The sequence below is a fragment of the Cryptosporidium andersoni genome (assembly GCF_001865355.1).
Source record: "Cryptosporidium andersoni isolate 30847 chromosome Unknown contig_6, whole genome shotgun sequence".
Classification (NCBI taxonomy): Eukaryota; Apicomplexa; class Conoidasida; order Eucoccidiorida; family Cryptosporidiidae; genus Cryptosporidium; species Cryptosporidium andersoni.
Window position 1 is genome coordinate 229,595 of NW_027122788.1, and position 18,357 is coordinate 247,951.

The 18,357-nt window shown below is 29.7% G+C and overlaps 5 protein-coding genes across 5 annotated transcripts; 3 read left to right on the plus strand and 2 right to left on the minus strand.

Annotated features, from left to right (window-relative positions):
- Positions 1-754: 754 nt before the first annotated feature.
- On the plus strand, positions 755-4,078 carry cand_034300 (protein kinase domain-containing protein; the record flags this gene model as incomplete). Its single annotated transcript, XM_067213656.1, has 1 exon — positions 755-4,078. One exon carries the CDS (start codon positions 755-757, stop codon positions 4,076-4,078), a length of 3,324 nt encoding a protein of 1,107 aa, XP_067070218.1.
- Positions 4,079-4,555: 477 nt separating this feature from the next.
- cand_034310 (serine threonine protein phosphatase) lies at positions 4,556-7,385 on the plus strand (the record flags this gene model as incomplete). The annotated part of the gene is made up of 3 exons (XM_067213657.1): positions 4,556-4,637; positions 4,753-4,941; positions 5,014-7,385. The coding sequence occupies 3 exons, from the start codon at positions 4,556-4,558 to the stop codon at positions 7,383-7,385; spliced, it is 2,643 nt and encodes an 880-aa protein (XP_067070219.1).
- A 282-nt stretch (positions 7,386-7,667) lies between these two features.
- cand_034320 (uncharacterized protein) lies at positions 7,668-8,484 on the minus strand (the record flags this gene model as incomplete). Its single annotated transcript, XM_067213658.1, has 3 exons — positions 7,668-7,823; positions 7,894-8,149; positions 8,222-8,484. The coding sequence occupies 3 exons, from the start codon at positions 8,482-8,484 to the stop codon at positions 7,668-7,670; spliced, it is 675 nt and encodes a 224-aa protein (XP_067070220.1).
- A 432-nt stretch (positions 8,485-8,916) lies between these two features.
- Positions 8,917-9,730, plus strand: cand_034330 (uncharacterized protein; the record flags this gene model as incomplete). Its single annotated transcript, XM_067213659.1, has 2 exons — positions 8,917-9,483; positions 9,596-9,730. The coding sequence occupies 2 exons, from the start codon at positions 8,917-8,919 to the stop codon at positions 9,728-9,730; spliced, it is 702 nt and encodes a 233-aa protein (XP_067070221.1).
- A 192-nt stretch (positions 9,731-9,922) lies between these two features.
- cand_034340 (uncharacterized protein) lies at positions 9,923-17,581 on the minus strand (the record flags this gene model as incomplete). Its single annotated transcript, XM_067213660.1, has 1 exon — positions 9,923-17,581. The coding sequence occupies one exon, from the start codon at positions 17,579-17,581 to the stop codon at positions 9,923-9,925; it is 7,659 nt and encodes a 2,552-aa protein (XP_067070222.1).
- Positions 17,582-18,357: the final 776 nt, after the last annotated feature.

The following is an 18,357-nucleotide window of genomic DNA, read 5'->3' on the forward strand; positions in this document are numbered from 1 at the left end:
GTAACAAATCAAATTTCAAATACTGGGCCTAAAAATCCAAAGTCAGCCTTAAAATTCAAATCTATAGTTTCTCATTAATAGAATTCCTTTTTTTCTTTCTTAGCCTTCTGGTCTTGTTAAATCTTTTTTAAGATTACCTTATATGTTCTACATAAACTCACTTACACACACTACACACAAATGGCGGTCTTTATATACAAAGATCTGTAGCATTTCAAAAAATTTTTAATTACTTTAAATAAAAGTTTTGTTATCAAGACTTTACTAAACTACTATTGATATTATATAATACGGTCTTTAATAGATGAATATTTCTATAATTTAAAGGAATATTCCAGATTTCACAGTTTATCATTATAAATTATAGTATGGGCTATATAAAAAGAATTATAAGAAAATAGTCTAAAGAGAAGCTTTCTTAGAAATAGCAGTAGTAGAAAAAGTTAATATCAACTCCAATAAGTATTTATATACTTTGAAAGTATTCAATATAATCTCCAGGGAAAACATATTCAGCGCCTAAAAAGTATTAAATAGCTAATAAGACTAGCTGTCCTAAAAAAAAGCTAAAAGCTGGAGAACCTCTTAATTTGGTGATACTATAGAATATTTAATTGAAGTTAAATAAAGATTTCTATTTAATTGTTCAAACATTTTAATGCGATTTTATATATAGAGATTTATTTTAGCTATTTGCTCTAGTTTATTTATGCTGAGTATAGTATTGGATAGTATAACCTATTAATAAAAATAGATGGTATTAATAAACAAAGGTGAGGACGATCAATCTGATTTCAGCGAAGAGGATGGCTTAAGTATCGATGAGAGCCAAGGTGATGGAAATCCCAGTTCTGCTTTGTTTGGTTTTGTAAACCAAATACCTAAACCCCCCATCAAAAGAAATGCATTTGTAGGGACTAGCTATTTACCAATCCACTCTTTTTATAAAATAGGAGAGAGAGTAGGTGAAGGGACTTGGGGAGCAGTTTATACTGCTGAAGAAAGATGTTCTAGTATTATGCGTGCAGCAAAGAAAATTCCGAAACAATGCACTGGAGAGTTATTTCGATTTAGACAGGAGATGCAACTTTTAAGTACTCTAGATCACCCTAATATAGCAAGGTTATATGAATCATTTGAAGACTACAATTCTATATACCTCATTATGGAGCTATGTAAAGGCGGAGAGTTATTTAATAGGCTAACTCAAGTTAATATTTTCCCTGAAAGAGTCGCTGCTCACTTATTAAAACAAATACTTTCTGCAGTATCTTACTGTAACTCCAAAGGTATAGTTCATAGAGACTTAAAACCTGAGAACTTTTTATTTGTAAAGCATCCATCTCAGATATCATGCCTTAAGTGTAATAATAAATCTAATGAGAATCTATTTTGTATACCGAATTCAATTCTGGCCAGAAATACTCTAAGCGAAAGTATGAAAAGTGTACCAGAGAATTCATCAATTTGTAGCAAAGTCAGTATGGCTGCTTTAGCTTGTCCAGGATCTGGCACATATCTTGGTCTAACTCCCTCATCATCCTTGAATGGATCAGCCGAAATAACAAGTTTGGACTTAAATTTAAGTGAATGTCGGAATCAGATTCCATGTTATTGTTTTGATATACAAAACCCTTTAAAATTAATTGACTTTGGTTTGGCTAAGAGAATAACAAGAACTGGTAAGCTCCGTACTTGTGTTGGTACCCTGTACTATATTGCCCCAGAAATTCTACTAGGTAAAGGATATGACGAGAAATGCGATATTTGGTCAGTAGGAGTAATGGCTCATATTTTATTATGCGGAGTTCCTCCATTTGTTGGAAATACAGATGCAGAGATCATTGAGAGAGTAAGGAAAGGTAGTATTGGATTTAATGAATTTATTTGGAATGAAATTTCACCTTTAGCAAAAGAGTTTATATTATTATTACTAAATAAGAACCCTTTAGAACGTATATCAGCTTTTCAAGCTTTACAACATCCATGGCTAAGGATATGGGATCCCCCTAGTATTCCTACATGTGCTATAGGCATGCTCAACAAGGTAGTAGTATGGCCATGGCATCAACAAAGAGTTCGCCTATATAAAATGAAAACATCAAACAGCATCAGCGATTTACGAATTAAATCTAGTATATCTTCACCAAGTTTTTCTTCTAATAGTCTAAAGACTATAGAAATGGAAGACGAGACACTTCTTTTATCTGCAAATAGAGAATCCAAGTATATGAATACGGATAATAATTCAATTTTATTGAAAAATAGATCAGATACTGACTTATCTTCTAATTTGACACTAAATAATATACAAAGAGGATCATCACATCGTTCTTCTCTATTGAGAAGATCTTGCAGTACTCCTCTACTATATGGTATGAACAATGCTTATCCCAATATCTTATCTATAGACAATTTTAATACTTCATTAGGAAAATTTAAATCTCCAGTTACTCGTAAAATGTCACTTACTAATTTAGAATTGGATCGCCAACCTACTCCTAGGACAAAGGCTACAATTAATGCCATGTTAAATCGTGAATATGCCATGTTATCACCCCCTTGTGATCCTAGATTCCACTTTGGTTGTCACTGTGGTAACACTAGTATTATCACAAAAGTAGGACAACAAAGATCAACAAGTTTATCACTATTTAGCCCTTCCCTTAAAAATTTTAGAAGATCTTATTCATGCTCTTTGGATGATCGATTTAATATGTTACATATTATTACAAAAAGTAGAATATCTACGGAATCAACACATATGGATATTGTAACTGCTAGTTCTGATGAACCGAATTTCTTAAGTAATCCTATTCCAAGCTTTACCTCTAGTAAATATAATGAGGGAAAATATATATACACAAATGTTGGTTCAAACCAACAGATGATGCAATACTATTGTAGAACAGCATTAAATTCTCCATCTAACAATATTTCTGGATCAAGAAATAACTTTGTAAAATTACCAATGGTCAAATCTAATGTTTGTGATGCGGAGGAACTCTATAAACTGGTTTTTTCTAACAGTTCTACGGTAATCTATGAGTCTCTTCTAGGACTTCTAGGTAAATGGGAACAATTTTGTTCTTATTCCTTACTAAAACGTGTTATACTTGTATCTATAGCTCTTAGATTAGGTGAATCTGATGACTATATTCCTCTAAGAGAACAATTTTCCAATCTAGATGTAGCTGCAGATGGAGTATTATCTCTTGCTGAATTACAATGTGTCTTGTGCTTTATATGGCATATCAGATTTATTTCTAGATATCTTAACTTTGGAGATCAAACCATACATGAATTATTACCTAGTATGAAAAGTTTTTTTAATGGGAACAAGCCAAAATCGGGAAATATGGGGAATTTTAGCTTTAAAGAATTAAACTCAAATTTACTAATTAATTCTTTAAATTCCCCAATATATCATTCTAATGTCTATATTGATGCTAGTGATATCGAAGAATACGAGTTAAACTCTGAAAAAGAACAGTATGATAAAGATTTAAATTGCAGACTAAAAGACTTTGAAAAAACACCACTAAATTCTATAGTATTTGATACTAAACATCCAAATGATAATGAAAGACTTTTTTCTAAAATGGACATTATTTGTGAATTTGATATCAATGAAATTATTGAATTAAATGAATTATGTAATAGAATTGAGGGAGTTTTTGGAATTATTGACCAAGATCAAAGTGGGGCTTGGGAATTCTCGGAATTTATGGCTGCATCTATGCCTCCAGAGATTTATCTTAACAATATAAATATTGTTAAGGCTGTTTTTCGAAATTTTGATAAGGACTCTGATGGAAAAGTATCTGTTCAAGATATTCTCGCCTCTTTTGGTTGGGAAGATGATATTATATTATGTTCTGAAACTGTATCTAATCAACAGTATGAACAATACCTAAGACTTGGGAGTAACCAACCTTATCATAGAGATGATGGAACTGATGATAAAGTGCAATATTGTGCTCATATTCATTGGACTGAAATTTTCCTTACAGAGTGTTGTAGAAATGGTAAACAATATCTAGATTTTAATGATTTCTTCGAATTTCTCATTAACTAGGATATCTTATATTAACTTCCATAATATAATAAGCTGAAGAAGTCTACAAGTTAAGATTTACTATCTCAAATATATAAATTGTAATTATTTTGAGTCCTCATATTATTTATTATAAAACTGCAACCCCCACCACTTTCAAAATCCTCAATATGAAAACCTAGCTCTTTAAATATTTACAAATAGATGGTGACAGTAGATGATGTTGATACTACTTTTTTATTATTTCCTTTTATTATCTAAATTTCCTCAAAGTTAAAGACAAACAGTATTTTTAGATCCACCCCTCTTTACCCTCCTTAAAATTTATACTTTTGAGATATCCTGTCTTTCCGCCAATACGACCCTTGGAGACATTTATGTTTGTAGTAAATAAAATTAGGAGAAATTAAGATATCTTCATCAAATATCATAGAGAATAAGGCAAATGTAGATAATTAGTTAGTTATTAGGGATTAATAGGCATATTTGTGACTGAAGATGTCTCAGCATGAGCAGATGTTTGGAGATATTCCAACAGCTAGGTTTGGACACTCTACAACATTTGTGGGAAACTCGAAAGGTATGTAATAATATTTTCCTATATATTTAGCTCATAAGGTTTAAATTTGGGCTATATTAATGTCTTGGTTCTGATCATTGAGCTTGCAATTGAGATTTTTTAATATTTACTTTAGTTGTGTTGTTTGGAGGAGCAATTGGAGACAGTGGGAGATATACTATAACAGCTGATACTTATATTTTGGACTTTACAGCTGGCTTTCAATGGAGAAAAATAACGGCTGATAGTCCTCCCAATGCTAGAGCAGCTCACTCGGCAGCTTGTGTTGACTTTATGCAATTAGTTATTTATGGAGGAGCTACAGGTATGTGACATATTGTTTGTATATTGATATGTCTTTAGGATATATTAACCTGATTTTATTATTTAATTTAAGGTGGAGGGAGTTTAAGTAGTGACGAGTTATATTTGTTAGATTTGAGGAAGGAACCTCACTACAGTTGGATGAGTGTACCAATTTGTGGTGGTAGAACTCCAGGGAGACGTTATGGGCACTCTATGGTATATAGCAAACCAAATTTAATTGTATTTGGAGGAAATGATGGTCAGAGAACTTTAAATGATGTTTGGTTTATGAATGTAGAAGAAAGTCCTTTTTTATGGACTCAGGTGTTATTTGAAAGAGATGAAAGAATTCCTTGTGCCAGAGTTTATCATAGTGCAGCTCTCTGTACAGAAGGGCCTGCTGCTGGTATGACTGTAGTTCATGGAGGTAGAGCTAGCGATTCTCGTTATCTTAAAGACATCTGGGGTCTAAGGCAGCATAGAGATGGTAGATGGGATTGGATTGAAGCTCCTCGCAAGAAAGGGGGACCTCCAGTTCCTAGATTTCAGCACGTAGTTCTATTTATAGGGACAAAGATGTTGGCAATAGGAGGTAGGGGAGACGATATATCTAAAACACTTCCTACTATGTTATATGATACCGAGACATGTGAATGGCGTAACTTACCTCATATTGGAAGATTTAGACATTCAGCTTGGTCTATAAAGTCAGTGATCTTTATTTTTGCAGGCTTTGATCATAAGATACAGACATATCCTACAGTGGATCTAATATCACTAGATTGTTCCTCTGAGCCAAATTTCTATAATGAAAAAGAACGAAGTATCCGCCGTAAGAGTCTTGCTAGTGTACCTATAAATACTGTTGGAGTTCCATCTAAATTATCAGTAAATATTCGGAATTTTGAGGAGTCTTCAACTAGTAATAGAAATAAAGACTCCCAATCTACGAATTTTGATAATACATCTACGGAGGAATGTAGGATTTCAGATGGAACAAGTGCTTTGCCTCTAACAAATGTGGAGAAAGCTATAGCCCGTGCTAATGCACAATTGCAAAGTGATCCAAAACGTTATCAACCTAGGATGAATCACAAAACAACTGCAGGCTTAATTGGTCTTGCTGAACCTATGACTAAAGTAAGCTCCCAGGTTCACATAACCGTAGACTCAGCTAAAAATGATTTTTCATCACTAGTACAGAAGGTTTCAATTGACCAATTAGGAGAAGAAGGTAGGAAGATAGATAAGGCTGCAGCAAAAAAAGCTTTAGCTGAGTTACCTTGGTCTCTTGCTCCCGGAATTCTTGGAAGTAGTGGTACTGGGATAGTTGAGAAGTGTCTAAAATTATTTTTGCATCCTAGGATTACTCCGATGGAATTATCGGCTAGATTTAATCCTATGGGTTTGTTTGCATTAGCTTGGTCTGAAGTTATTCAACTATGTGAGATTGTTTATGAGATAATTAGACAAGAAGATATGGTACTTAAACTAAGGACTCCAATTAAAGTTTATGGAGATATACATGGTCAATATTATGATTTAATGCGTCTATTTTTCAGTTATAAAACTCCCATATCAGAAGAATTAGAGGATGTATTTGATACTAAAGGAGATATTGACTCTACTGATTATCTTTTTTTAGGGGATTATGTAGATAGAGGAACTCATAGTTTAGAAACCATTTGTCTTCTGTTTGCACTGAAGATACGTTATCCCAAACAAATCCATCTTATTAGAGGTAATCATGAAGATCCAGTTGTGAATTCATTATATGGATTTAAAGATGAATGTAGAAGACGTCTAAGAGAAGATCCTGATGATCCAGATTCTTGTTGGAATTGCTTCAACAGGGTATTTGAATATATGTCTGTGGGTGCTATTATAGAAGATAGGATTTTGTGTATACATGGAGGAATTGGGGGTTCTATACATAAAATAGAACAAATTCGTGAAATACAAAGACCTTTAAAGCCTTCTCAAACTCCTCAAAGTGAAAGTGAACAACGTGTCCTGGATTTATTGTGGTCTGATCCTACGGATAATGATGGTTTAGAGGGAGTTGTTTCAAATGACACTAGAGATCCAGATGGCTGTGGTTATATTGTGAAATTTGGACCTGACAGAGTAATCCAATTTTTATGCAATAATAACCTTGATTTAATTATTAGGGCCCATGAATGTGTCCAAGATGGGTTTGAAAGATTTGCTGGGGGTAAGCTTGTAACACTATTCTCAGCTACTGACTATTGTGGGAAACATCAAAATGCAGGGGCTCTGCTTTTTATTAAAAGAGATCTCACAGTTGTCCCTAAAATTTTACTACCTGCCCCTAAGGAACAAAGAAATATGTTAAATATCTGGGATGAAGATATTTTGTTGGATAGACCCCCAACTCCTCCTAGATCATCTGCTTATTTTGACAGACTTAAATTTGAATTTGGTGAGATAAGTTATGATTAATGGTGTCGAGGTAACAATTCATACAAAATTCATACAATCTACCTTTTTTTTTATATCGTGAGGAGTTAATTAAAGTCAACTCATGGATATATTTCCATATATACATTATAGAAAGTCAATATTTATTGCAATCTATCTAAATGTATCATTTATAATTCTCTCAATTCTCTAAATCTTTGTATTGCAAAAAATTAATTTTGCCTATGTAAATACTCATAATTAAAATAAAAACTTCTATAAGTATTCATTTTTGCTTTAGTAGTTCATGTCCTCATCTATTCTTTATAAACCTAGTGAATTTGGATTTGGAGCTGATATAAAAGGCCTTCTTTTTTTTGAAAAGGGTACTTCTATTGATGAAATACCTCGAATTACTTTCTCTTGGTCCCATAAACACTCGATATACTCAACTTGGTATTTGTGACATTTCATTATAGCCTAATAACATGAGATTTATATTAATAATAGATATTTAAAAGTTCACAAATAATTCATTATTTGAACTTACTTTATCAGGATTAATAGAATGACGATGCTTTAGAAAGCACTTTCTAGCTTCTATTTCGAGATATCTACAAGCATCCAAATTCTTACAGTAATCTTCAATGTTATTACTTGAGACTTCTTTCGAACAATTAGGAAGATTAATTTCTTCGGATTTATAAACTGACGAATTGTAGCCAATATCACGCAATACTGTACGTTCTATTTCAACCATCTCATCTGAAATTGATTCTGGTGTTTTGTTTAATTCTATGTCAGCTCTTGCATTTATAAAATTAGTTAATAATTAGTATTTTAATTATTAATAAACATTTAAGTAGATAAAGACTTACACTGCAACTCCATGGTGTATAGCCAATAATTTCTCCCATTTTGAATTACCAAGTACTCTTTTGAATCGGATATCTATCACTGGAATTTCATCTTTTTCTTTACTTTTTATTTCGTTTTTATTTAGAGTTTGAGTTAAATTTTTGAACCAGCTCAATAACTTCGATTCTAGCTTTGGTTTTTCCAAAGGTATATTCTCAGTACTTATATTTTGAGTATTTTCCTGATATGAATTTAAATCAATAGCTTCATTTAAGTTAGTCATAGATTCTACTTTTACTTATTTGTACTCACATGGTGAGGTAATCTTCTAATATAGATACTTTAAACCCATGATTCTCTAATTTTAATATTATATTGGCGCCATATTATGTGTACACACCAAAATATCTACAGGCCTAATAGACTACAAATTTTGGTTGGTACGCGGCAGATTTAGGCAATTAAATACAAAAAAAAGCTTGTAGCTATTACTATTCTCGCGCTTTAAAAAAATACTAGTATAACATTTTATAGCGGTATTATATCAAACAAAACTTTGCAGGTATCGACTTAGCTTCAGACTGCAGAAGTTGCCATCTTATAGTCACTAATCCTAGAAGACTTCTATTTATAATATTTGCTGGATTAGTAGATAGATAAATAGGTGGAATTAAGATTTAATGGATAATTAACGCTCCCTAATGCTTAATCTACAATGGATAATGTAGATAATAACATAAATGATGGAAATTCTCAAAAAGAAGACGATAACTTATATTCTGACTGTGAAGTAACAACATGCAAAGATAACGAAAATATAATGGATGATTCATCTGTGAATGTACCAGATGATGGTAATATTAAGTTGATAAAAGATATTGCAGAAACTGGAACTTTAACTATTTCATGGGAACATTTTAAATCGACGCTTATTAGTAAAATTGTAGAATCTTGTTATTGGATGTATGAACAATATGGAGGTTTGAATAATCAAATGCTGCTATATTACTCATCATCTAATTATAATAAACAAGATATACACGATATCCTCAAAAATAGCAATGAGACAAAAGTGGAAATAAAACATGGGAGCTCATGTTATGACTCTTCAAGTTGCAATAAATGCAATAGAGAGTTTGTAAAATACTTTATAAATGATATTATTAATACACTTCAGTATAATTGCATAAAGCCCCCTCCTACTTTACAAAGGATTTGTGAAATTATATGCAAACCTAGTTGCTACAAGAATACAACGAGCTATCTTTATGCTCTAGATAAGGTAAGCTTTTTTAATTTCTATATATTTCTTTTATTAATAAAATATAATAAAAATTTATTATTCACATTTCATACAATTGTGACATATCAATACTTTATCTCTGGTTTTATAGCTGGTAAATGTTGCTTTACCTACCTTAACTACATCGAAGAATAGAATTTACAAAGAGTACACAGAAGACTATATATCTGATGATGATAGTAAATGTAATCAAAGATATTTTACTAAAAAAGCTAGATTTGAGTAATATATAGCAAGCAGCTATAAACTAATGAGATATAAACAAATTAGAGGTAGAATTATAAGGAAATGGTATTAAATGAAATTGTATATCTAATTCTATGTGAAAATATATTTATACAGGCTATTATTAAATTTGTCATAGTTACATTTTCTATTTCATAAGCTTAATTCTGAATTTTAATTGATACCCTAAATTTTAATTAATTTTTTCAGATCTATCCTTTTCTTTCCAATTTGAAAAATAATCTTTTATATTTGTGGTATGGTATATGATTGAAATAATTACATCTAATGACTCACTTCTAAAATCTAGTGGTGAGCTTTTTGTATACTTTACTGTTTCTAAATCTTCAAGGCTAACCAATCTTCTACCTGAAACGTGCAAACTTTTATCTAGAGTCATTCTAGTTCCTCTAGTTTTACTTGAGTCAATTGCATCATGTATTACTTTTGAAGTATCCTCTATTTGCTTATCTTCATTTGTTTCACTATTATTATCACCATAATCACTATCTTCATCAGCATCATATGTACTTTGCATATTGCCTTTTGAAATGAATTTCATAAGTGTATTTTCTGATTCTCTCTTTATTGATAATAATGAGCATCTATATGCAGGACATGATATCATGTTCCCAACATTTATGAGTCCTGTAATTACTTCATTATCTTTACCACTTTGTATATTGGTCATATTACCTTCTATATCTGAATCATAATCTATTTCAAACATACTAGCAATATTACCTTGATCACTTTTATCATTTAATTTATTGATATCTTTGTCTTCACAATTCAAGATTTGCATTATTCTTTTCATCGATAATTTACCTATTCGGTTATCATGATTTTTTCTAGATTTCATTAATTTCAATTTCATACATTTTTTACTATTAATCTTGTATGATATCATCTGTTCTCTTATATTTAGCCATATTATTTTTATATCATTTTCAGCCTCAGTCATTATATTAACAAAAAATCTCTCCATATTTGATATTTCATTCTTTATTGATTTTGAAGATAAAAGTAGATGTTGTGTTAATATATTTAATTTAGAGTTATAATTATCACTATGCATATTGTATAATACATCTGTACCATCTTCTGAATTGTCAATATTTTTAGAAACATTAACTAATTTATTCATATTAACAGATCTATTATTTTCATTGTATGACATATATTTATTAAACAATATTGATAAAGGACCTGAGAAGCCATCACCACTAAATAATTGTTTCTTATTTATTTTGGTTGGATGTTCATTAATAAATGATATTACTGCTAAATCTGATTCTTCAGATTCAAATAACCATGAATCATGTTCATAGTGAACACTGAATAATAATCCCGAGGTTGAATCATTTGACGATGTATTTGAGTTATTTCTTCTACCTTTATTTCCAAATATCTGAATTTTTGTATCAAGAATCGTTTCATCAGAAATGTTCCAATCTTGTAAATTAACAAGTTTATCACCTCTTTTTAAATAAGATGCCAATAAAAATAAACGATATAATCTTTTGTGATATCTATTTTCATTGCATATGTTCATAAATAAGTAAAATATTCGTTCTTTTGTAACTGATAATAAATATATCAAATTGTTCATATACCAGATAGATGATAAATCAAAAATATTTTTACTTGTTATAATATCTGAGTAATTCTTTGATATTTTCATTGATTCTATTGATTGACTGATATTTTCATAGTTATTTTCTTTATCTATATTTTGTTTATTAATATAATTCATTAATAACTCAAATGAAAAAGGTGATACGAAATATTTATTTGGAGTACACCATCCCAAAATACTAAATTCACATAAATTCCTAAATTGAAATCCATGAAATTTTCTGCTACATGAAGTTAATTGTTCTAAAGCTATTTCCCACATATATAGTGCATCATTGTAACTATTAGTTTTTTCATATATTAAGGCTAGTAGAATTATATTTTCTATGCATAAAAAGTGAAATGATGGTAGTAAAGTTGTTGTTACATTAAATGAGGCTTGTAGTAACTCTAAAGCTCTTTTCAATAATACTGATTCATCATTATCAATAACCTCATTCATTAATAATAGTCCAAAAGCTAAATCATGACAGCAATTTGCTGTTTCCAAAGTGGTTGGTCCAATATAAAAATCAAATATATCTAATGCCCATTGCATTGTCAAGCATGCTGATTCTAATAAGCTTTCCACTGTCTCACTAGCTACTGGAAGTGCATTATACCCATTATTGATTATGCCATTTGATAATACCTCTTTTTCTAATATCCACTTTTTGTTTAGTTCAAGTGAATTTATTATCTTTATTTTCCCCAACTGTTTTAATAACCAAGCAATACGTAGTACAGGTGGTGATTTAGGTAACTTGTCCATATCTGGATTTTCAACTGTTTTAAATAATGTCTTAATAAATGTTGATGAATATGAATCATATGAATTATATTCATTTTTATTTTTATTTATTAGTGAAGAGTAACTTATCTCATTTGTTAATTTATTTGGATAACCTAATAACTTTCTTTGTTTATTTTCTAATATTTGCTTTTCATACTCCCAATTCCTATGTATACCAGGTAAGAAAATTCTCCCAAAATATCTTAATATATCATTTGGTGATTCTAAAGAACTACTAAGAACTAATGAACGTGTTATAGCTTTTTCAAGTACCTCTTGAGCCGATTGTAAATTCCCACGTATGAAGTACATAAATGCAATTGCACTATATACATCTATTATTATTGGATGTGATGCAGACCAATATAATTCTATTATATTTAATATGTTGGTCGATGTATATATCTCTGGTGACATAGCTGTGTATGAAATGTGATTTTGATATAAATCTTTCGAATCTATAGTATTTTTATCTGCATAATCTCCAAGCCTTGCTTGAGACCACATTTTTAATACTTTTGTTTGAATTGCTGCAATATGATCCTGGGGATAGTAATATAATACTTCATTGCATATCTTAATACAAGATCTATTGGATTCTAACCAAAAAAAGTATCCAGCTAATTCAAGCATTGATTCCTGGACTATCCAATCTTGCCTTCTCATATTTCTTTGTGCACCACAATATACTTCACAGTGTCCAATGTAATCATTAAGCATTTGTGGATTTGAAGCAAATGTTACAGATAATTTCATACTTAGTGATATCAGTATTTGGGAAGAAGTAGGAGTTGATATAACAGAAAAGTTATTATATCTTGGTAATTTTATAATCTCTGGCACTTCTAATAATGCCCATACTGGTAAACTCTCTGTATAGTTGCTCTCCATAGATTTTTTTGTGCAAGGTAGCCAAACATTGAAGTCATCATACTTCAATGGAGCTGATGGTTCTTCTACTAGTCTCTCTTGTAGTTTCTTAATATCAGTAAAAAATGTTATCCCACTGTGATGTTGCAATGCTGCGAACAATGCACCAATAGGGACTTTATATTTAGATAAACTATTCTCAGCTATATCAAATTGTTTACAACAACAATAAGATATAAATTTCGTCCAAAATAACTGCGAATTTGGAGAATCTCCAAGTATTAAATTAAATAGATTTGTCATTATAATTTGAATTATAGTAATTTGATGAAAACGGTATCTTTTTATACTCATTATATCTTTATCATTAATACTAAATAAACATTTAAGTATCCATAATGGTAATTTTAAGCGATATTTATGTTTACAAACACTTTTTAATTTACGTGACTCATTATTTGTTGCTTCTATTGAGTTTGAATATTTATTTATATCAATTATTTGGTTATCATCTTCAATATCAAAAAATTTTGAACCCCAATCAAAAAAAAAGCTTGATATATCAAGAATATTGACATTATAGGTACTTAATACATTCCATTTATTTGAATTAAGTGCATGGAATATCTCATTCCAATATACAGGAGATTGTATAGACCATGTTAGCGATTGTATATTAGTTGTTTTATCAAGATTACTCACTAGAGAAGTATTAACTAATGGTGCTTGTTTTCTATATGTTTGGTTTGGTATATTCATTTTGTTTGATTGAATATCTATTTGTGCAAAAGTACCATTATATTTCTTTTCTTTGCGATTGTTAATGGATGTTATGTAAAGTTTGAATATTGTATGTAACTTTAATAAATGTGGGCTTATAACATGGCAAGGACAATATTTACCATAATTTCCCCTTTCACCTTTTATAGATGCCAACGCACTTGATAAATATAATGTTTTAATAATATTAGGTATGAGATTTTTCATAGATCTGGCAATTATTTCCACTGAAATAAGCTGCCTAAGCCAAGGTGAACGAGTACAATTAATCATTCTACCAAACAAGTGACAGTTTAACCCACGGGAATGCATAAAATTTGTCAGAGTTATAGAGTCATATGGTAAGAATACTGGAATACTTTCTAATTGATGTAATGCAATACTTAACCAATTAGTATGTAAAGAATTAGATAGTAATAACGTTTTCTGATCACTTGAGATACCATCTGGTGTTATTTTTATTGGATTAAGTAAATTACAACCATCGTCAATATCCAAAAATCTTAATTTATCCACTTTAGAACCAAGCTGCTTATCATTAACCTCATACTTTGCTCTTTTTGCTTGAGATAGTGCATATCTAATTAAATCCAAACCATTTCCTAGTAAATTGCCACCACCACTAATACAACTTCTTGGTAAGCAATAAATACCTGGTTTACGTTCCCAAATAATTTCATCCCTTCTGAAAATATTACCCTCAGATATTCTCCATTCACCATAATATTCGTTTGGAATTTGGAAAAAAGTAGCTGATAATTTAACTCTACTCATTTTAATTCCTATTCCGTCATCACTATTCCCAATTATAGGATATGGTGTTTTTTTTACGATATACTTTTGAAACTCACTAGATTCGACTGTTTTATTATTTAAGCCCTTTGTTTCATAATTTCCAATTAATGACCCACATAAACTACAATGTGTATCACTATTTATTGGAACTAAAGTATCAAAACTCGTCTTATTATATTTAATCTTTTGAGTATCATCTTTAGTAGCATTTTTATCTAAATTACAATTGGTAAAGTAGCCATAATACTGAATTTGTAAAGCACAAGAACAGAGTAAACACAAGCCATGTGGCTCTAATTGACTTTCCAAAAATATTTCTAAATCATCTATTCCATAATGATAACGTTTTTCTATTTCTATATTGCCTTGACATTTTAGTAATTGTTCAATCGTATCACTTTGTCGGATCAGTAAAGGCCTTAAATTACACCATTTATCAATTTTTTCATCTACAAAGCTACCATTATTTATATTACGTTTGTTGTTCACATCTAAATTATTACTAACTCTCGATAAATTTGATTTCCATGGATCCTTTGGAAAAACTTTGTAAACATGATGAAAGTTGTAATAAATTTGGGCACCAATTGCATATTTTAGCAACACGGGTAAGTGATAATACTGATGCAACATCTTAGTTGGGTGTAACATATTACTTATATTTAGATATCTTTCAATTCTATATACCTCATTTCTTTCTATACTTTGTATTGGTAAAGGCCAATCACATAATGTAAATGGAAAAGGGGGTAATGGACGTATAACCATGCGAAATCCACAGTAGTCAACACTTGTGATTAAAGTAGGATTAATTCTAGATAATCTTATAGCTGGATGAAATAAATCTTTTACTACATCATGATACATATCAGTTCCTTTAATTAATATATCTGCTAGTTCTTGATTGGTAGGAGTTAATGTTAGATTTGGTTTTTCCTTATTTCTCATAATATAAAGTATATTTTCATTTATTTTATCATTATTTTCTATTTCGTCATCACATGAATTTGTAGAATTATAAATTCTTATAGCATTCTGTAACTTCATATGTACAATTGCTTCATTAATTGACATATGAGCTGTAATTTCCCTTGTATATATTTTAGAGGCTTCTTCTGGGCATATTTCATCATCTCCTAATACTAATATACCTAGTAACCCTTTTCCTATTGTATTATGATGAATAAATACAAGATCTTTTTCAAATAGTCGTAAAGCTGAAAATGGATGAGATGGATCCAAGGGTTTTATTGGATCTCGTTCTATTGATTCAACAAGTCTTCTTTTGAGAGAATTATATAAAGGTATTGTTTGAGTATTATCTTTTCTGCTTATGTCAAGAGCTGAATTAGTACTTAAATTATTATAATACTCACATTCACTCTTTTCTATATAATCACTACTTTCTAATACATCAAATGATTTCTCTTTCATATGCACAATAGAAACTTCATCTTCATCTTCAGAGCCCTCAAAATCAGATTCAAATTCTATATCCGATACTTTACCTTCTGAAATGTTCTGATCACTATTATTTGTTAAATAATCCATCCCTAATTCTTGGTAAACTCTCTTTAAATGATAATTCCATATTACATATTGATTCCTATAAACATTATATTTCGTAGTTTGATTAGCATTGTTAAAAATTACATCATCTATTATATCTCTTGCAAACTCAGTAGCTGCTGCTGTAAAAGTAGTATGTACAACTAATACATCTATATTTGAATGAATCGCTTCTATTAACCTATCAAAATTGTGGATTATTTTTTCATTAGCCCTATTATTAGATACAAACCCTTCTCCCATATTCTGTAAACCTGGTTCTGAACCTAAAGATGTTGAATTCATACTGCTTATACTGTAGCCATTAATACTTTGCATTATTGCTACATCCATACATTTATTGAGCCATTTCTGCCAATCTAAACTTGACTTCAAAATATCAATTATTTTGCTAGGTATTTTCAAAGGTATTTGTGTTCCAGTTCTATTTTTTTCAAAGAAATCCTCACCAATTAAAACTATCCGACTATCTCTGTTTCTTTCGTTCATATTCTTAATTTCTTTCTTTAGCATATAGTAATAAACTGGTAGTTCATGATGTAACTTCACAAGTGATATATGTCTACTAATAATTTCTTTAAATTCAAAAAAAGGATATTTAACTTTATCTTCCATCGCTTCATTAGATGATTCTAAGTAACAACCAGTTATACGGGAACTATATGGACCATTAAATAATTTATCATTACTACAAAAATCTTCAGATGATTTATTAAATGAATAGTCAGTGTCATTAGATAATGAGTCATTATATAATTCATTCAAAGATAATTTCATTATATCACCAGTATTTACAGGTGTTAAGAAGCTCATCATTGCATTAAAATTTGGTTGCTCAAATCTATTCTGAATAACTCGCTTTGTTGATATACGAATTGAACCAACTATATACTTAGTATTTGTCTCTTGTTCTCCAACTTTAATTACTGCAGGATTTATTACTTTTAATTTATTATTATCTAAATAAGCCTTGCCAATTCTATTAATATCCGGTTGTTCGAAGAAACTAAAAAACTCATAGTAAAGTATAAATGGAAACCATTTCATAACTGTTGTAGGATCCCTTACACTACTCAAACGTAGTATAGATCTACACATTGGAATTTTACAACCATCATAGTTTATAAGAAAAAGTACAAGGCGAATTAAAAGTGCCTTATTATTTAGACAATTTGGAATAGGAATATAAAAGTTATGATTTACTCTATGATCTACTTGGAGCAAAGAGTTGGAAAATTCACTATTCATTGGTGATAAAGTTGCTATTATGTATCTTTCTGGGTTAAAAATGATATTTCTTATAGGTTCATGACGAAGTCCCACAGATAGGGCCACTTGAAAAGTCTTTGGTAGATTATTAAGTAGTTCAGAATATAATTTGAATTTATCAACTGACAAAACCAAAACAGAAGTTGAACTATCACTCATTTTAAAGGTAGCTTGTAATTATTTGAAAAGCTATTGAAATAGTAATTAATCCTATAACATTACGTGGCAGTTAATGTACATGCATATAGCGGTAGTACATTTGCATGAATAAGCGCCCAATTTTTAATAATTTTTAGAATCACTATAAAAATATAATAATGGAGAAGTAATCTGACAACTTTTATATATAACTCTTAAATAAAACTTTCAATCTATTTACTTGTAAATGGAAACCTAAGTGTCTTGTCAAGTCTGACAAAAAAATCCAAAATATTTGTAAAATACTTTCAAATAAAATTATTTGAAATTATCTCTAATAATACAAGCATAAATTACTAAATATTTACAATACAGCTTAAATAACTTTCAAGTATTTTTTTTATTTAATATAGAAGTTACTCTATTTTATAAGTAACTACTCTCTAATCGTATTTCTAATATTACTTATGAACTCATATACAAAAAGGTGATAATTAAGACCTAGTTTTAACACATTGAAAATTGAGAAAATAGTTTTATTTCTATATTTATAAAAATTAGTTATCTAAAGTATACTGTTAATTTATTAAAATAGAAATTTATTATTCAATTCATTAAAGTATATAATTATCTATTAGAACTAACATCTAAGTACTATGTAATCTAATTTTATAATTAATCTAACTGATAAATAGTATTCCATTAATATATAATTTAATTTTAATTGTTTATATAAATACTAAAAGTATATATAATATTACGTCTAACTTTAAAATAAGGATAATAGGTTAAATATA